Here is a 21,031-nt window from a genome sequence, read left to right on the forward strand (position 1 = left end):
TTTATATATATATATATATATAAAGAATAGAGGACAGCCATTGTGGTGGATGTAGCAATACCAAGTGACCACAACATCAGGAAAAAGGAGCATGAGAAACTGGAGAAATACCAGGGCCTCAGAGAGGAACTGGAGAAGGCCTGGAAGGTGAAGACCACAGTGGTGCCTCTGGTCATCGGGGCCCTCGGGGAGGCCACCCCCAAACTGGAGCAGTGGCTCAAACAGATCCCAGGAACAACATCAGACATCTCAGTCCAGAAATGTGCAGTTCTAGGCACAGCCAAGATACTGCGCAGAACCCTCAAGCTCCCAGGCCTCTGGTAGAGGACCCGAGCTCAGAGGATGAAAGAGACCACCCGCGGAGGGTGAGAAGGGAATTTTTTTTTTTTTTATATATATACACTTTATTTGAAGGAGTGTGCATGACTGACATGACATAAAACATGAACATTAAGGAACCTTCAGAAATGTTTATAATTATTGTCATGAAGTAAATTATTACACTTTTAACACAAAATTGACACGTTTAATAGACATTTCATGCAAGTTTTAATGGAACTTTGCATTAAAATAGTCATTATTTACTGAATAATGCCAAGTTGACAATTTTAATGGACTTCAGTGCAACATTTAGTACAACTCTGCATTATTTACATAATTTCACTTCATGATAACAGTTATAAACATTTAGAAAGACTCATTTATGTTCATAACAGGTGTTATATCATGGTTATGACAGTGTCATGTCAGAGGTGTCCACTGTCTGGACACCTCTGTCCCCCTCTAGGCCTGCCCCAGATGTTTTGACACTCATAACTACTCTGCTGTTCTTTAGAGAACTAATGTTGACAGAAGTGATGAATCCTCTGATGAAAATCAGCCACTGGGCCTCGACCTGGAACTCCAGTGGCAGGATCTAATGGACATCCTGGAGCCTGAGGTAACAAACAGAGTTAGAAGAGATGCAAATGCATGTGATGAACAAAAAAAAAAAAAAATTGAAATATACAAGGCATGAAACCTCTGAGAGGATCATAGATACATATGAAATGAGATTAAACTGTAATCTTTTATCTGCAGAACATAGATGTTGAAATGATGACCTGTTCAAACCACAGCCCTGACTCAAGAACACCTGTGACTGCACCAGGTGATGGGTCTGAAACTCCGCCCCCATGTTCCAACACCCCTCCTGGGTCAGAGCATCTCACAGGGACCTACTGGCAGCAGGGTGAGCTTCACGGGGCATAGGAAAACTCAACCTTGGATTGAATTCTGATTGTTTTAGATGAAAGTTGACCAAATTGTTCATTAGCTGAAAACTAAGAAATACAAAAGGAGCAGAGATTTAAAATATATCATGAATTCAAACACAGCTTTTTATTATTATTCAAAGATAACTTTTCTTCCTAATTCTTCCTGTTTGTTTTTAGATCTGTTTGGGACTGCTAACCAGCTGCAACAGGAACCAGTTCTTCTTCCATTGACTCCCAGTGATGAGCTGGATAAGGATGGTTCAGTGATCAACACAGGTTTCACTTTGGAGAACTCCAGGATGGATTCCTGGACAATTCCTTCAAACTACGCTGACCTGCTAGACGAAAATCCAGGTGGAGATAACTTGGCAGTCTTCAGCATGGACCTGCTCACTCAAGACATTTCTCCCTTCAGCTCAGACTCTTCATCATATGACCTGAAAACTCCTAGTGGCAGCCAAGCGTCCGGAGGGAATGATCTGGACCAGGACTTTGGACGAACATCGTCCAGTTCCTTTGAGTTGGCTGAAGAAGGTGCAGACGGTTTTCCTGGCCACATTAGAGACCTGTTGGAAAATTTGAACATCTTGGAAGACATTCAGTTGTTGGATGGACAACTGGAGGAAGGATTCAGTCCTGAGCTGGAAGCAATGTCTAATGAGGAAGGGCAGCTACATTGTGATGGAGTCCATCAGAGAGTTGGAAGGAGAGGTAACTGGATGGAAGATCAGGAGCAGCCCAGCAGACTGGAAGGTATTTCACTATAAAGAATCCACTGGCTTAAGGAGCAGAATTATTAATAAATCATTTTTGAAATAATGTCACATTTGTTTTTTGCCATCCAGCTAAAAATAAATAATTCTGTCAGAAAAGTGCAATAACCCAGAGAGATCAGTGACACCAATACATTTTGAAGCATCTTGGTTTTCTAGCAACTGATTCTTTAATTTGGTACTTCACAAAAGTTCCTAACATGTATAAGATTGTGAGAAACTTTATTCTCCATGCGACCCCACAGATCACATGTCAGCTTTACTTTTACTAGGACATTCCAAACAATTATATTTCCTTGTGATGTCAATGTTTCTCCTGATTTGGATGAAGACTTGGCTCTATCAAGCTAAATTCTCACTTCAGCATCAGCTTTCCAGCAGATATCTAAAGGTCATGGGTCAAACTAACTGGTGTCGGGAACCTTTCAGATTTCACCTGAACTATAACCTCAGCTTCCTTTGGTGGAGCTGTGGAGCCGTTGGTTGTCTCCCTGATCATTTTCTGTTGGCCATACTTTACATTTCCACATTTTTACATGAATTTTAGAGCCACACCTAGGTACACGTAAAGTATTTATACAGTAAACCTCTACTTTGACTAACCCCTGCTCCCCACGCTGAGGCTGTTCGTCCTCTACCAGACACCTGGGAGTTTGAGCCGCTGCTGCAGTGTGTGCTGCTGGCTGAACTCTTGACATTTCTCTCCTCTCTCCTGTTGTTTTTTCCTGCTGTTTCCATAGTTTCCTGTCCTCACCATGTTGTCTCATTGAACCACATAAATTCTGTGGCCTTAGATTTTTAAACTGATCTAAATGTTGGGCATCAGTGAAGATTATTCTCAAACACAGTGTTAAAATTTGCTTAACATTCCACTATCCAGACAAGCTAGCACTGCTTAGTTCACATAACACACCCAGTAAAATGTGTCGTAATGAAATACTGACCCATCCATTGATCCTACCTTGATGAGCTGCACTCCTGCCTGTTGACCGTCAGACCAAAAAATATATAATATAGATCATATGTAAAGTGTAACCTCAAAAAGACTAAGTTCCCCCTAAATGGAATCAAAAAGGTGCTTCAAAACGAACTAATGCAGCTGGGTTATTGCAGCATTTATTAATTTATTAATTCTCTGAGCAGATTGATTTGGCAGGACAATAGGTGTAGTATTTAGAGGAAAAAGGGTTTTAATGGCTTCTAATGTGCACATTTTAAAGCTGACTTTAGATCTGGGTGGGTAGATTCTAAAGATCTGCTCTAGATTATTTTTAACAACTTTCATGAAATCAGAGGCAATGTCACAAACATTCAGACTTTGAAGCTGTTTTAATCTTTCCTGTTGCATCCTCCTAGATGTCTGGGCGGAGGCAGAGGTGGAGACGGACTCAGACTCCGGCCTGTCTCTGGACTTCATCCACAGCCCTTCTTCCTTCTCTTCTCCTATTGTTTCTGAAGGCTCAGCAGATGATTCTTCATCCTGTGCGTCGGCTGTGGAGAATGTGTTTTCTGACGAGGTGGACAGCAGCGATGAGGACGGCTCAGCTGGATCCCATTTAGAAGTGGAGGTGACCATTAAGCAGGAGGAAGTGGAGGAGGAGATGGGAGCGGTTGGAGGACATGGCGTACCACAGTTCCCTCCTAACCATGAAGATTCCAAACTGTTTCCAGGCTTTTCCTGGGTGGAACACATAGGCCATGATCACACCTACTACAACCCGCCCTTGTCCTCGCCAGCTCCTGGGACGATGTCACCCATACAGACTGAATCAGCAGTGAGGGCTGGCAGCACCAGGCCATGCTGCCTTTCCTCCTCCAGCCTGGCTCCAGAAACTAAAGCCTGGAGCCGAGATGAGGAGCGAGCCCGGGCCCTCAGGATCCCTTTCTCCTACCAGCTGATTGTTAACTTGCCAGTAGAGGAGTTTAACCACCTGCTGAGTAGCAGCCAGCTCAGCCAGCAGCAGCTGACCCTCATCAGGGACATCCGGCGGCGTGGGAAGAACAAGATAGCTGCTCAGAACTGCAGGAAGAGGAAACTAGACGTTCTGCTAGCGTTGGAGGAAGACTTGAAGGCCCTGAGACTCCATCGCTCAAAACTGCTGCAGGAGAAGAGGAACAGCCTCAGGCGCTTGCAGGACATGAAGAGCAGATTTGGGAAGTTGTACCAGGAAATCTTCTCCCAGCTGGAGGATGACAACGGCAGGCCGCTGGACGCCACAGAGTACACGCTTCGTTTTGGACCTGATGATACAGTTACTGTGGCGTCGATCAGAGCCAGTCAAAATGGCAAAAAACACCAAGGCGTGAAGAAGAGGAGGAGCTGAATAAGAACTGATCAGGTTGGAACCGGCAGGATGAGCTTCCAACAAGGACCCGGCAAAGCACGAAACACTGACCCTCCTGACCTCTGGATGACCTCAACTGGAAGGTTCTGTACACAACAGATGTAAACCAAGGCTTCTAAAATTTTCCATTTCAAAATTTCATGCCTTTCCAGACTCAGTTTCTTGTATTTTTAACAAGATTATAGAAACTTGAGTATAAAACATGTCTGTTTTCTCCTCCTGAAGGAACAGAGCTAAATCTGGCTTCTGCTCATTAAGGAGTCTTTTCACTATTTTTGGTATTTGGACAAACTGAGATCAATTCAAATCTTTGGTACTTAGAAAATCTGTGAACTGGATTATTCTTGAACAGATACAAATCTGCTACATCAGTTTGTAGCAAATAATATCTCAATGACTTAGGGTTAAAACAAAAAATATTCAGACTGAAGAATGATAATTCTAATGTTCTGCATGTGCGTCTTTGCTTCTTAGTGTAACGATTTCATACACAAGAAGAAGACATGCTGCCTTATGGAAAACAGAGAATCCCAGGGCTCCCTTCTGTTCTGTTCTATTGAACAGAAGGGGGCACAGGTCAGCAGGCAGCGGACCACAGGTGGACATCACAGTGTAACAAAGAGAAGCTTTTCACCAGCACCATCTTGTAAAGACCCTAAAGGTGTAAAATTCCCAGTGCAGCATGGTTGCCTCACCTTCAGCACAAAGACTGAAACTATTGAAGATGGAAAAGGACTTGAAATTTTGTAACTTTTGTTGTATTATACTTTTATCCAGGATGTTGATTTTACATGTATTAATTCTATGTAAAGAACAATAATGCATTAATTTATTCAGAAGTGATGGTTGGATCTTTTCTGCAGTGATCTGCAAGAAAATCCTGACAAGAAAAGAAATGTATTCATGCAAAGTCTGAAGTCATTTGTGGTAAACAGAAAATCCAAATATACTTCATCAGGTATAACACTCCAGTCTGACTGTCTGTTCCTTCAACCTGTGTTTGTAGATGCAGACTCTAAATTCTGATTAGAATACTGTGCTATAATATTTTGCCAGAACAAATGATTATCCAGATGACCAAAATTAGAAACATTAGTCGGAAAATATAACTTTGCACTGATATAATACTATCGACTGGCAGTAATATTAAGTAAGCTTTCAGCTGGTGGCTTCACTCTCCTGTTAAATTCACCTCAGAGCTCCTTGTTGGATCAGTTGCTCTCAGGTGTCTTGAAGTCTCCTCCACTGAAAGAGAATGTCTTGATTAGTGACATAACTTAAATTCTCTTGGCAGCAGTTTCTCTTAATGAGGGTTCTTTGTGATGCAAACCAAATAACTGGTTGATATTGGGGCAAGTGTTGCTTCTTACAGTGATTTCAAGCACATCTCCCTCTTTCATAGCAGTCAGTGTTCATTTGTGCAGTGAATGATACCACTATTATCCATGAACCAAGTGGCAGATGCAGAAAACAGATAAGGACTCAAACAGCAGCCTGCAGTCTCCCAGTTCTGCAATCCTTTACTGAGAGAATAGACTTTAAGATACTGAATCACTGAACAGTTTAGCACCACAACACATTCAAGATCTGCTGTTGTATCAACCTTTCAGACCTCTCAGGTCTTCTGGTTGTGCTCTGCATCCAGAACATGGAGACATGAAGAAGCAGCATTCAGCTTCTAAACACCACAAATCTGGATAAAATTTCCAGAAAACTGCAAAACAGCTGAAACGCTGAATTCCTTTAAATCTAAAGTAAAACCTCAACCTGGTTAGAGTTGCACCAGAATAAATATTCCAGAAATTAAGCGAAGGGAATCACATACAGAAGTGATCAAAGGCACATCTCAAATGGAAATGAAGGCCAGTCCAATCATTTTGAGGATTCATTTATCAACTTTACTCATCTTTTCAACATATTCACTTTAAACTACTTGACATTTATGTTTAGTCATCAAATAACCAGAGGTCACAGAAATGCTACCTTCATTTAGTGCAACAGCTATCAATGTCACCAATGGTTGGTCTTACAGATGTTCAGATTTCTGTGGTCCATGTTTGGTTATAGAACAAAATAATTAAGAAACTCATGAGTCCCAAATCATTTATTGTTGAAATCAGAATTTAAAAGTAGATCAACAGACATGCAACAGATCAACAAGCAAATCCACTAGGAACAAAAGATATCTGGGGGGGGGGGAATAGCACAGATGAATAGAGCTTTGTTACCTCCGCAGAGAGGACATATGGTTAAAATGTAGGAAATTATATTTAAAATGCTGATAGATGTGGTGCAGAAAAATAACTAAAGCACCAACAAGTGAACAAGTGAAATTTGTGAAACTCTAAGACAGTTTTCAGTTGAGCCAGGATGGATAGTTATATAGCAAATCTTTAAAATGGATGAAGGTGCAATACATGCGTCACAATTTCATGTATTAAAACAGCACGGCTCCTAAGAAATGACGAGCAGAAAGAAACCAGATGGAAAAAAAAGAAATCAATCCAATCCAAATGTGCCAATAAAAGAAAGCTACAACACTATTACAGTTTACATAGAAATGCACAGCTGGGCTACAGTTAACACATAATTGGAAAGCTTTGGTGGAGAACAACAAAGTAGTGAGACGGTAATTTCCTCTGTATGCTGAGCATTTTAAAAACCGCCTGCCAACTGAGAACAGATGAGGAATAGTTGAGTTGCCCAGCAGTGCATGCTAAGATTTTATAACCTAGAAAACAGATGTGGTACGCAGTAGAAGTGAACATGAACCATTTTCTGAAGGAAGAGTTTTCAGCATAGTATGAGCCAGACCCTAATTCTAGTGAAGTCCACTTTGTTACAGAGCGCTTTACCTCAGACAGGAAAACATAAGGCAAAAAAAAAAAAGATGATTTCACTGAAACTCTTTAGAGTAAAATATTGGTGGGATAAGATCAGCAATGTTTCTGAATGAGAGTCACAGAAAGGGAAAAACAGCTTTCTGTCTATGTGGGAAAATTCACTGCTTTCCTATTGTTTAAAAGAAGTTCCCACCCATCTCAGATTCTTTCTGCTGCGGCTGCCATCATCATCATCATCATCATCACCACCACCACCACCACCAGCTCAACACTTTGGGGAGAGAGGAACTTCATCCAAAACCAAACATTGACCTTAATGTTTAACTGCGTTTGTTTTTCTTTCCCATTGGATACTTGGCGGTCTGGAAGAATACTTGTTGAAGGCACAACACATTCATGGTAAAGGGACAGAACAAAACGCAGATGTCAAACACACCTGCTGGAAACGAACCGCTGCAACCGCTAACGGGTGGGAATATCTTTTCAGGACTCGAGTCCTTCAGGGCAGGAAAACAGATTTTCTGTCACTTCCACTGACAGCTACTGTAGGAAGTCAGAGACACTGAAAGTTAACAGTCAACTGGTGGGGAGCTGATTTCCTGCCCTGCATCGCCACACTTCCTCTTCACCCCGTTCGTACCTCCTCTCATCCACTAGTCCTTTTTTTCCTCCTCCTTCTTTTCCTCTTCTTCTGTGGGGTAAGAGTGCCATGTGAGGCGTTCCTCGTAAAAAGAGATCACTACCTGTGGACATTTAACGTTGGCTTCTTTGGCCGGTACGAGGTCCGCCTCGTCAGAGTTCTTCCTGTTCAGTTTCAGAAGAAGAAAGATTGTCAGGTTCTGGAGGAAAGAGACTTTGAAACACTGATACTTTCTTTCAGGTAAACTTCAAAGGATGCAGCTGTTGAATAGAAGAGACATCATGACCAGAGTTCCACATACAAAGCAGAATACAAAAGAGCACTCTAAAGTATTTCACATTTTCTGAACTTTTAAATCTGGATGACAGTCTAGCTTTTATTATTACCACTTCATTGGTGTATGTATATACATACACGCATACATATATATTATTTTTACATCCATCGTAAAAAACCCCAAAAACAAACAAAAACACTGCTTATATATATGTTTTAAATATATTTTTGTATACAAATATTCCCTACTCATCAGCAGACAGGGACATTTGATTTTTTTTGGTGAAATTCAAATAAAAGGTTGCAGGTTCAGGCTACAGTGGTGATATTGGGAGAGTTGAGTTCAATACACATTATGAAAATTAGAAGATAAAATGTCACTTAGTTGCACATCCCTTGGATTATGATTATTTCTCTAATAAGTCCACAATATTTTTATGTTACATTATAACATTGTACTGTATATTAATCTTATTATTGGTAATCTTGTTTTTTATGTTGTATATTTTCAATACTTTTGGAACTTTCACCCTCCATATCTTAATGCTGCCATTACTGCTGAATTTTGCCCCCAGTGGGACAATAAAGACTGTTTCCTCTGCAACCTGCTGCTGACTCTGAGCTTTGTGTCAACGTTCCTCAGAGCTTCCCGCTAGATCCAAAAGGCTAGCGGGGAATAGCATGAGGAAGAGGATTGCTACACAGCCATCAGTGAACCGCAACATTTAGGGGTTTGGATAAGATGCAACAAGTGTTAAAACACTGACGGCTTAATTAAACTGCCTGCTAAAGCATAGAACATCTTAGGTGAAATGCGACTTTATCAGAAGGCCTAGAATCTTTGAGTGTTTATGAGTAGTGCAGGAGGAAAGCAGATGTGAGAACCCACCACTTCATTAGGAACATCAGCTCTCCACTGGAGTCGGTGGCTCCAATAATCCTCTCAGGCTGCAGGCCTCTGCCAAAACCTCTGGCCTTGTCCCCCTGACAGCAGAACACACACATCTCATGCATGGCATCACTCACAGACAGCAACTCAGATGGAGAAATAGACCCACAACAATTATGTAGACAAAAAATGTTAGTTTGTCAGAGACAAGTAAATGTTCTGCAGTGGACTGATTTCGATAATATACAGTGACAGCAGATTACCAGTGAAGGAACCCAGAGCAGCTCTCTGCAGAGTCTGTGGCTGCTGCAGCACAACAAGGTGTTCATCAGGAATTGTTACAATTTTTACACTAATGTATGATGTTAAATGTGATTTTTTTTATTATTTGCCGTTTTGATCATGGACTCGGTAATATCATGGAAGGCTGAGGCAGAAGTCACTTAAACCCAATGTGTTTTTTTTAAACCAGTTTTGAAAATAATTTTCAGGAAAATCAGAACAAATGTGGGACTGTTGATTTTGTGTGAATTTTGCAGATTTGTGAAAAACTGGAGACTTATTGATGTAATTTGGAGTCTAAAGTAGGCCTGTCGCAATTAATCGCACGATAAATTAAACCTATCGACCTCATTTTAATTATCGGCTTATTGTCTCTTCCTGCCTTTTATTCTTTTTGTTACCGACACTGAATGAAAAAAGGTTAAACTCCGGTGCTCTTCACCGACCCTCCCTTCCTCATTTCCTTAGTGTAATGTCCAGTGCACATTACACGAGTTGTCGGCCCATTTTCAAAACCTGAGAGACACATTAGCCGACAGAAATCCTAGGTATAACGGTTCGATCGGGTTCGTCATGCCGTGTGGTGTCCAGCCACATGGGCACAAAATAATGGCTAAAGTTCAGTTAACTAATTTTAAAACCAGGCATTAATCAATGCTTTACTAGAATCCACCTGTGATGCATGCGGCTAGAGTCAGCGTAAGGTCCTGACTGAATGAAAATCATTGTAACCTATTTATGTCATGTTAACGAAGAACAGCTGAAAAGTTACCGGGTTTATCAACTGCGGTAGCAAGTTGGCTCCAACTCCTCCTCTGGTCATTTCTATATTCTTTGCACGAAATGTTGAATAAACATTAATGTTTCCACATATCATCTGGACCTTGTCAGCTGTTTGGGATTCCCCTCATAATTTCCCCTCAGAAAAGCATGGAGGAGAATCTGCGCTTTCTGATTGGCTACCTGTCACATTCAACAGGCTGCCTTAAGCTTCCAGTCGGGGAAAACCCCTGATTTAGATCGGAGCCACAACGATCTACGGTAACACACCACACACTGCAGTATGATCGGTTACGAAATCACCATTGACGATCTTAGATCAGCCAACGATCTAAGATTCTGATAAGGAGAAAATAGGGGCAAAAAAATCATGTAGTATGAACTACTGCATTAGGTAGTCGGATATGCCCATCTTCTCTACTTACATCTAGTGATTACTGAAGGGCACATCAGACTTCATAATCTGCACTCTTTTGGTTGAATGCAATATTTATTTCAACTTTGGGTTTATGCTGTTTAGTTTTTATTCAAGTACGTTTTTTGTTAATGGAGACTGAGAATCCATTTTGTTTTTGGTTGTTTTATTTGTTTAGTTTATTAGTTCCACTGTTATGTGTTCTTTTGAAAATAAAGTGTATCTATCTATGGCAGGAAATAGCATGCAGTCATTTCCATTAAATCAGTGTCAAAAGGTCTTGAAACAATATTATCATTTATAGCAATAATTTCTTAGACAATTAATTGCTCAGCAAAATTTGTTATCGTGACCTGCCTAGTCTAGAGGGCCACATAAAAAGCTACAGTGGGCCAGATTTGGCCCCCGGGCCTTGAGTTTGACGGTCTCTGAGGTAAAAATCCTGGGAAACTGTCCAAGGACCGACATACTAGATTAAATGTACAACAGAGACAAGGAAAACAAAAGCATAAGCTGTAGAATAAAAGGATGAAATGGCAACTTACAGAACCTAAACAGCAGGTGCCATCTAGCTCTGGAGCCAATAAATAAATTACCTCCTCCTTTTTCTTCTTGCTGGCCCGCTCCTCTGCATCTCCAGATGCCTCGCTGGAAGCTTTCCTCTTACTCTCCTTCTTCTTCTCCTCTCTCTCTTTGTGTTTCTGCATGTACTCTGCAATCAGGTCAGGACAGTCCAAGTTTTCTTCGGGCTCCCATGTGTTGTCCTCGCTAAACAGATGAATACAGAAATAATAACTTAAGACACGGATGTCTCTGAAATAACGTTCCAAAATTCCCAAGTCACTCTCCCAGAAGACTTGTAAATCTGCAATCATGCCAGGAAATCAAACAGTATACATAACTTTTTGATGACTACAGAAAGTTTGTGGCAGACACCAATACCCCAGCCAATAGTAGTTTGATATAACTGCGTTAATCTATAAACAGCAAGATTTTAAAAATAGAACATTTCATCTAAGAAACTTTACTGAAACTGCCAAGCGGAAATGTATACTTTTTGCACGTTTACATCAAAACATGCTGAAAAAAATGTTGAAGTCAATCCTTCAACATTTTCAATCATAATAATAAAGATTCCTGATGACTAACTCAACAGGTAGAAGTTCAGGAAAATCTGACTTTGAGAAAGCTCTACCAGGGCAATGTGACATCGCACATGTAACACAGAAACAGTGAGCCGACTGGAAGCTTCCGTTAAACAGCTTCATGGACAGAAGGAGTTATAAAACATGCACGATCATCAGCGCTGCTGGCTTCAGATCCTTGATTGTTTTTGAGATGATTTTCATAAGATACCACAACAAATTAGCCCTCTGCCTCTTTAAGAAACTCCTGCTCTTTCTGAAGCTCCACCTTCAGGAAACCATCACAACATGGCTCCTCTATTTACCCTTTTATTGATGTTTTACCAGCATTTCACAAAGAAGTAGCTGCTGTAATGAACTCAGCAGTTCCAAAAGGTGTTTGCTAGTTACTGCTGGCTAGTCTAAAGGTGCTGAGTGGAGGAGTTGTGGGGGAGGGCTGCTCTGTGAGGTGGCAGGTCAGAGGAGGAGCTTCATCTCAAAGGAGGTGCTAGGTCTCTGAAAAAAACCTAGCGCGGCTATGAACGGCAAAAAGCAGCATCCAGTATTTGAGCAAGTTATACTCACTCTGAAAAGCCTTTCCATTTCAGCAGAAACTCGACTTTGCCCCGCACCACACGGCGGTCCAGAACCTTTTCCACCACGTACTCCTCTTCTTCCTCCTCCTCTGCAGGAGCTGCCGTTGCGGCTGGAGCTGCTGCTGCTTCTACCGGAGGTGCTTCCTCTGTTGCCGCGGTGACCGTTGCCGCTGCAGCTGCTGGGGCAGGGGCCGCCGGCTGCTCCTCATCCTCAGCCTTCTTGCTCTTCTTTGCTACGGTCGCCAGTTTGACGTCTGAAGAGGACTTTTTGTAGACAACAGAAAACATGCAGGTTTTGTGATGTAAAACAGTGATCTACTGTTGACCTGCTAAAGGTGTTGTGGGAATTTCCTCGGTTCACGCAGTTGAAATTAGGGCTGGGGGATATGAGGAAAATCTAACATCCTGATATATTTTTACTATATCACGATAGATCAGGGGTGTCAAACTCATTTTGGTTTAGGGGCCGCATACAGCTTAATCTGATCTGCAGGGGGCCACACAAGTAAACTCATTGCAAGATTAAATGGAACCAATAAAAGTGGACTTGTTGATTTTTATATTAAACGAATTTCACTTTTACAAAATATATTATGAATAATCTCAGTTTTTAAGAAAGGTATCTGCAATTTCAACAATACTTTTACTCAGTTAAGCATTTATTTAAGTGCATTATGCATAAGAACTGATCTCAGTGATTGTACAATGTTGCAAAACATTTATTCACAGTTTTTGGAACTTAAAAACACTGTCCTGCATCACAAAATACAACAGACAAAAATTAAGAAAATATTTAAAATCAATTTTCAACATATGGGAAGCAATTTGAACAAATTATCTGGCTTCACACATTTGAAATCTTAAGTGTCAGCTGTTTTAAACAGACATTTGATTAAGTACATTTGTTGATGCATAAAATGCATACATATAGAAAAACATGCATACATAACATGTATGTATGTTAGCATGCACGAGAAATATGAGGTTGCCAGGGCCAAAATAAAAAGCTGGTAAAGCATAGAATCGAACTTGTTTACAGAACCTGAAGCTCAGTGCTGCCATCTGCTGTTAGTTCTGCTGCAGTGTTGCATAATGTTGTGTGCTCTGAATAAAACACAGCGCCCCTCGTGGACAGTATAGGAACTGCAGATGTTCAATTAAACTAAGTATATGTTTTTTCATGAATAATGATAATGCATTTAGCCCCCGGGCCGGACTAAATCGTTCGGCGGGCCGGTTTCGGCCCACGGGCCGTACGTTTGACACCCCTGCGATAGATGATATAGTTCCTGCCCCCATTTCTCTGCTAGACTTAAATGTAAGCTCATATAAAAAGTGATGCAGTATTTTGCTATGAACTGTCAACTCTATGACTAGATAACAAGGTGAGAAATAAGTTTTAACTTAGAAAAAAATAGTGAGGGAGAGGGAAGTAGGTCAGTTGACAAACTTAACATATAGATGTGCTGTGGAATAAGGTGTGTTTTGGTTCAGCTTAAAAATAAAAAAGGCAACCTACACACAAACTGACAGATCATCAGTGAAGCAGGTGTTTAAATTAGCTAATCAACCACCGCTGTGTTAGCATGGCTAATAGCAGCGGTGGCTAATCTACCACAGTAATAACTCATTAATAATTGCAAAATACACATCAAGCCTAAAAACCGAAAACTGTAACGAACTGAATGTTCTGTTCTATGTAAGGTAATGTTTGAGTGTTTTTGGTGCTGAACCTGAAACATAAAGTTGAGTTGTTGCCAGTTGCTATGGCAACCATTCTGCGTGTATCGTAAAACCGACAGAGAGAGAGAAAAAAGAAAAGAATGAGTAGTTTTGAGTTATTTTTCCCATTGCGTAGCAATAAATTAATCATATCTATGTCTCCAGGTTTCACTTTAACGGACTAGTTCTACCGCGGCAGCGCGGCTATGAACGCCATGTAAAAGAGTAGTCTGATTAGGGGGGGGGGGGTACATTTGTGGTACAGATTTTGTGGCAATAGTTTTATAACATGTTTTGCAAATTGCCTCATTTTGTTCGACATCCTCCATATAAAATCCAAACTACTGCCAAATTATTGCTCCAGAGCTGTTTCTCTTCGGAACTAGACTAGTTCAACTGATTAGTCTTCAGTTACCGTCTCATTCACGGCTCGCCTCAAACTCTCGCTGTTATCATGTTGTTTGCTTTTTCTGCGCAGCGTGATTGGTAGAAAATTTTCAGGTTGGGAGGGGAGGGTCTAGTGATGCATTCATAAGGTGTCGGATAAACCATACTCGCAGTGAATTTGACGGTGAAAGTTTATTATTTGAACAATTTATACTCGGTAGTTGCGATATAGTTGGCTATATATTCAAACTATCATAAATTGAAATTATCGCGGTACATCGAATATATCGTCTAGCCCTAGTTGAAATGCATAACAACTAAAACCAAGGCACTGTTGATCAAGAAAATGCTATTCTAACGATTTAAAACGACCTTAATTATTTTTGCTGAAGGTAAAGAAAAGTGTTTTTCTGTTTCTGGGGATGTCATTCATTTATATACCAGCGTGAAAAATGCAGATGTTCATGATAAAACTGTTGCAAGCTCCTTGCTTTACTTCTCTGCTTTTGTGTGACTGTTGCAAGTTTGGCGCCACCCTCAGACTGGGAGTTTCAGCACTGAATACTGAACGTGCATCCTAGACTTGTGTGAGGGGACCAATCAGATCTGCAGCAGACTGGTGCTGATGATTATATTTGCATCAGAGGGGCTTGCAGTGGGAAGGCCTGCATGCTCAAAGAGGACAAAACAATCAGAGTCGCATATGATGCGAAGATAACCACGGAGGAATACAAAGTCAGTGTGCTGGGTTAGAGAATCAGCAGGCGGGACATCTTGCAGTAGAAACTCAGATGCTTTGAAGAAGAAAAAAAGTTACGCAAACGAACGCTTAAACCAAAAGCCCAAACGGTTCTGCTATTTACATATAAAAAGACTTTTTGAAAGTGAAGCCCCTTGAGGTACAACTACCGAACTTTGGGTAGCAGGCCCGGATTCATGAGGGTTGCAGCTGCGCTACCGTACGGCATACATTTTTAATAGACATTTTATAGAAAAAAATATATGCTCCATAAACATTGTTCAGCGCGAAATTAATGTCACAAGCGTTTAGAGACGCGTCTTTTCCATAACATGCCTTCCATGTCTCGGACTGGAGGAGCGTGATTTACGCAGCTGGAAGTCACCGAGAAAATGAAAGCACACACTGCAGCAACCAACAATGCAAACATATGATGCAGATTCTGCGTTTTAAAACATGCATCTTCCCTCGGTCACAAAGCCAACAACCAACGTGTTGCACGTCGTTTTCCATTATGTTTGCACCCACGTTGAAAGCCTCGTGCCTTCACCAGCTCAGCCCGACAGGCTGCGTACAGGAGAAATGAGCTAACAGTGGGCAAATCAGCTCAATATCATTCAGAACGCAGCTCACAACGCGTGCATATAAACGAGCCAGACGGCCTGCTAACAGCATCTTGAAGGCAACATGGCTGGCGTGCTTTGCTCGCTCCAACTTAGCTAACAAACACGAGCCTTACCTTTCTGCAGAAACCTTCGGAGCGCTTGTCCGGCTAGCAGCAGGCCGAAGTGAAAAGACTGATATGTATTAGTGTCCTGAGGACAAATAACAGGCCGACAGGCTAAACAGCGGGAAAAAAACAATTAAAAGTATCCAAGCTAGTTTTAGAGCAGACTGTCTTTGCATTCGCAACTCAATCACACGATAGCCTGAACTGCGTTGCTAACATACACAACCAACCCCTTTCTGCCCGCCAACAGCTCCACCGGATATTGCGTTGTTTGCCGTCTCTCTCCCACCCTCCTCTCCTCTTTTGAGAGACAGTTTGGTGGGCTTCTTTTGAACACTGACCTGGTCATATCCACTGTGACTGGAGGAACAGGTCACAATTTCAGCACTGTATTGTGAGAAGTTTGTGGATGATTAAATATGAAAAATGTGATCTACATGTAATAACACTTTTTGGAATATTTCTTTAACCACATCTCTTATGATAGTGTATCTTTCAGTATTATAGTTGAAAAGTCAACACTGCCAAGAATAATGGAAATGTATTTAAAGTCCCCCTAGCTTTTATTACTCGGGCATGTATAGCTAATCAAAACAATTTTGGTAATCCTAACAATCTTGACCAGGAATAGAAAAGTAGTCTGATTTAGAAATCATTCAGCTTGAATATCTTAACCCCCCACGCCCCCAAAAAACAGATAGGTTTAAATATAAGCACAAATAAACTTACTACAGCCCCCTTCTCCTAACATGTAACACACAAGGTCAGTACCAACCAGAACAGACGGGGCCCAGCCTCTCATCGTTGGCAGGCCTCTACAGAACATTATGACATGCTCAAGAAGTAATTGGACTATTTCAATCTGCTGTGTTGGAGCAGAGAAAACATTAAAATGCCCCTAAGGACTGGACACCTCTGATCTAAACAGAACAGCAAGAACACAATTCAAAAACTTGCACAGCGCTGCCATCCAGTGGCCAAAAAATACCGGCGCAAACTTTGGATTTAACACCGTGATTTTGCGCTAACTACAGATTAGTACATACATTTATTGAAGTGAAATTCATAAAGGACACATTACATTCAGTAGTTGGCTTTCATGAGTGTGGTCCTCTGCCTATTTTTTGTTCCACTTCTTTAAACAGGTAACATCTTTCTGGTGAAGATATTCCTAATTTAGGATTTAAACCATCCATCCAGTCAGTGTGTAGGGAAAAGATTGATGGGAGCCAATGGTGTGGAGTAAACCTTGGACAGGGCTCCAGTCCACCAAAGTAACTCAGTTAAAGCCATTTTAATGCTATGACCAATGTATTATCTTATGTATTATAGACAGTACAATTATACAAAATCATTTGTAGAATTGTAATTGCAATTACAACATTAATTAAACATTCTACAAACAATGGACATGCAATTACAATCTGCCTGTAAGTGGTTGATTCAGTTTAATCAGACTGAACGGTGTTGCTCCCTGCTTTGTCTAGATGACAATGGCTTCAACCCCAACTCCATTGTGATTAATATGAGTCTAATATTAATATTAGCCATCGTTGTGTCCTTGGGCAAAAAGACACTTCCTCCTCCTTGCCTGCTGGTGGTGGTCAGAGGGCCCAACAGGTGGTGCCAGTGCATGGCAGCCTGACCTTTGTATGAGAGAGAATGGAATGTATGGAATGTGTTTTCTGTGGAAAACACATTCCATGGAAATAATTGGGATTATTTCCCAATTATTTTGGGAAATAATCCCAATTATTTCCCAAAATAATTGGGATTATTTTGGGATTATTAATTATTAATAATCAATAATAATTGATTATTATTTTGGGAACTCTCTGTTAGTGTAAACACAAAATAATTTTACATCAAACTTTGTGATTTTTTTGTAATTGGCATTCATTGGTAAATGCAACTACAAGATACAAAGCATGTCCTGCGTCCTGTGTCCTGGGCATTATGCTGCTGGTTCGCCTGCTGTTGATCACTGTATGCTTGTTGCTGGACATGATTCCATCATCTCTGTGAAGGATTTCTCAAGATCTTTCTGAAAAGCTGAGAAACTGTTTCTAAATCTGACTGAATGAAAACACATTTCAACATAACTTCAAGAATCTTGGGATCTTGTTCACGAATGAGGGAAGAAGGGAGCGGGAGATTGTCAGACGGCAGGCAGCGTCTGCCGTGAAGCGGGCGCTGTGCCGGTCTGTCGTGGTGAAGAGAGAGCTGAGTCAAAAAGCGAAGCTCTTGATTTACCAGTCGATCCACATTCCCACCCTCATCTATGGTCATGAGCTTTGGGTCATGACCGAAAGAACGAGATCATGGATACAAGCGGCCGAAGTGGGTTTCCTCTGGAGGGTGGCTGGGCTCTCCCTTAGAGATAGGGTGAGAAGCTTGGTCATCTGGGAGGGACTCAGAGTAGAGCCACTGCTTCTTCATGTCGAGAGGAACCAGTTGAGGTGGCTTGGGCATCTGGTCAGGATGCCTCCTGGACGCCTCCCTGGTGAGGTGTTCCGGGCACGTCCCACCGGGAGGAGGCCCCGTGGAAGACCCAGGACACGCTGGAGGGACTATGTCTCTCAGCTGGCCTGGGAACGCCTTGGGGTTTCCCCGGAGGAGCTGGAACAAGTGGAGGGGGAGAGGGAAGTCTGGGCCTCCCTTCTGAAGCTGCTGCCCCGCGACCCGACCCCTGGATGAAGCGGAAGAAAATGTATGGATGGATGGAACTAGCTTCAAGAAAATAACAAAGTATTCATGCAAGTTACAGCTTTTACTTTAATAAACAAATTGCAATAGTTTCTGAAAACATGCAAACTATAGAACTACGTCTGTTCTAAATAAATCTAAAGGCTGGATTACATGTTATTTTATATCATTGTGTATGATATAGTTGTATTGGTTGTGCATATTAAATTCAGTTTGTTTTATAGCACTATCTCACAATATTTTTCATTCAATCAGTCAACCTTAGTTTATTAGTCAAATTGATTAAAAAGTTCTTATTTAAAGAAACCCAACACATTGCATGAAGTTGTTGACTTGCAGCATATTGAATTCAGTTCTCAGCTGAGTAGCACAACTAAATAATTAATTCTGCAAAAACATTGCAGAATTAATGTAACATTAATGTAACATTTTCAAAGTTTGTCAAAAATATTTTATTGTGTATGAATAATATCAGAGATACACAACAGACAGCTTTTTAGAAAAACACTTAAACTAGTAAAGTAAGATAATAACACTACTAGTGATCATTTATGAAGACAGGATATCAGTTAACCTCAGTGATATGTAACCCCTCTGATGGGAGTGTTGTTATTGGCTTTACTTGATGAATAACAGTATTCCCCTGTTACTCCTCAGTAGTAAAACGGTCAGTGATACTGTGTGTAAATGGTTAAATGTAAGAAAGCATTTGGATCCTATTATAGAAACAAGTTCACAAACATGTTTTCAGTTAGTCATGTCAAAGCCGCAGTTGCATGTGTTAATCACCAGAGGGCGCTTGAATACCAGTTCAGCCTTTATTTAGTGAAGATCAACGGCATTTGCTTAGCTGTGTGTCTAACATGGATAATCTGTTTTACGTCGTTAGTTTTGTGTAAATGCAAGCTGCTCCTACCGAATAAAAAAACAACTTATTTTATAAAATAAAATAGCAACACATTTTTAAATCTACTTAAAGTTTTGCTTGAGTTAATATATTTGAACTCAGGTATTCTAGATTTTTAAAAACATAGACTCAGCTAAGGAAATCAACAACTACATGTTTGATAAGGACAAAGGAACATAGACAGTGATGTCCAAAGTCAATCCTCAAGGGCTGGTGCACCTTTTACTTCTTTCTCTGGTTCAGTACACCTGCAGAACATTCTGACATGCTGAGGAGGTATTGCACCATTTCAGTCAGGTGTGTTGGACCAGCTCTGAAGACTGGAGCCGGACGGCAAACAACCTGTCAGTGCTCCTTCCTTCACCCTTCAGTTTGAACATGCAGGAAGTTTTGCTGGTGAAAACCAGCATTAATATGGAATGTGTTTTCTGTTTCGATCAATTAAGCCTTAGCAGCAGACTTATAGCTACATACAAAGTAACATGAAATATAAAACCATAATCAAATTCTAAAATTATATATATAAAAAATAAAAGCAGAATATAAATATAATAGTACAATTAAAATAAATCAGCTTACAGACACTGAGTTTAAGCAGTGCTTTCTTAGAGTGGATGAGCGACGGGAACAACTCACAGTTGGATTTATGGCTCTGTAATTATAGTGCTTAGAAAGTGCTATTTGATCCATAAAAGTGAACATTAACATTCTTAAATGTGCTTTAAAAGTGCAAACACCTACAGTTACAAACATCCGACTGGAAATCCCCCGTCTGAATAGGTTAGAAAGAATTCTCATTTCATTATTATATGCAACATGAAACTTCTGCATGTTATACTTCTTATAGGAAATATAGCATGCTTACAGAACAGTGAGCAATATGCTTTAAATTTATGTTCAATGGTATTTGCCTGAGCATAGAGTTTACAACATTGTCTGCATATTATCATCATCATCAACATCATGTTTCAGTTAATCTGTGATAACATGATTAATGTGTTTCACCTTTCTATAAACGTCAAGAACCTTGCTGATGTAGCCATTTATCCTGCCTGGTCCTAAATATCAAAATAGCACTTTTAATAACCCTTCATATCGTTGTAATTTCTGTAAGTTTAAATGAGTAAAATTGTGTAACATAATCTCATTCATTTTGTTTAAAAATAATGATTCTAAAACACTAGAACATCCCAAACTTTACAAAGGATTTCTAAAGAACCTCCAAGGACAACTTAACAGAGAGATAAGCATTCTGGACTGGCACATCACAGAAATGAAAAAGCAAAACAAAAGTACAATGCAACAAAATTCAAATGAACTAATCGCACTGTCATACATAAACAGATTGATGAACCAGCATTATTAGTGCCTGGATGAGCAGTAAAATGTTAATTGTAATAACTAGGGTAACCAGCAGATGGCAATAAATGATGAAGGAGCTGGTAAATGGCAGCAGGGAATCAAAATGACTGTCAGTGAAGATGAATAATGAAGTTTTGAGTGCAAACTCCTGGTTCAGAAGGTGATGCGTTGTCATTTTAACAAGCACAACAAGAACAATGCAGTTAGAGCTTTTTAGGAAACAGGAGCCAGAAACAACCCTGACAACCTAGAACTTACA

General features: G+C 40.6%; 2 protein-coding genes across 5 annotated transcripts in view; one reads left to right on the top strand and one right to left on the bottom strand.

Moving 5' to 3' along the window:
• The window catches only part of LOC103131533 (nuclear factor erythroid 2-related factor 1-like), a 21,191-nt gene extending 16,812 nt beyond the window's left edge, over positions 1 to 4,379 (top strand). For 2 of the 4 annotated variants that reach the window (XM_007543203.2, XM_016666714.1), the window contains 4 exons: positions 836 to 940; positions 1,081 to 1,231; positions 1,434 to 2,009; positions 3,386 to 4,379. In XM_007543203.2, the coding sequence (XP_007543265.1) occupies positions 836 to 940; positions 1,081 to 1,231; positions 1,434 to 2,009; positions 3,386 to 4,353 (1,800 nt within the window). In that variant the 3' untranslated portion in view covers positions 4,354 to 4,379. The remainder of the gene's footprint in view (positions 1 to 835; positions 941 to 1,080; positions 1,232 to 1,433; positions 2,010 to 3,385) is intronic. The other 2 variants (XM_016666716.1, XM_016666715.1) reach the window with 2 other exon arrangements.
• Positions 4,380 to 6,460: 2,081 nt separating this feature from the next.
• Positions 6,461 to 14,005, bottom strand: LOC103131534 (chromobox protein homolog 1-like). The gene is made up of 5 exons (XM_007543206.2): positions 13,953 to 14,005; positions 12,209 to 12,483; positions 11,096 to 11,267; positions 9,023 to 9,117; positions 6,461 to 8,021 (listed from the first exon to the last, which is right to left on the bottom strand). Exons 1-5 carry the CDS (start codon positions 13,959 to 13,961, stop codon positions 7,871 to 7,873), a joined length of 702 nt encoding a protein of 233 aa, XP_007543268.2. The 5' UTR covers positions 13,962 to 14,005; the 3' UTR covers positions 6,461 to 7,870.
• Between the last annotated feature and the right edge of the window lie 7,026 nt (positions 14,006 to 21,031).

Source organism: Poecilia formosa, unplaced genomic scaffold, assembly GCF_000485575.1.
Source record: "Poecilia formosa unplaced genomic scaffold, Poecilia_formosa-5.1.2 Scaffold783, whole genome shotgun sequence".
In the NCBI taxonomy this organism is placed as follows: domain Eukaryota; kingdom Metazoa; phylum Chordata; class Actinopteri; order Cyprinodontiformes; family Poeciliidae; genus Poecilia; species Poecilia formosa.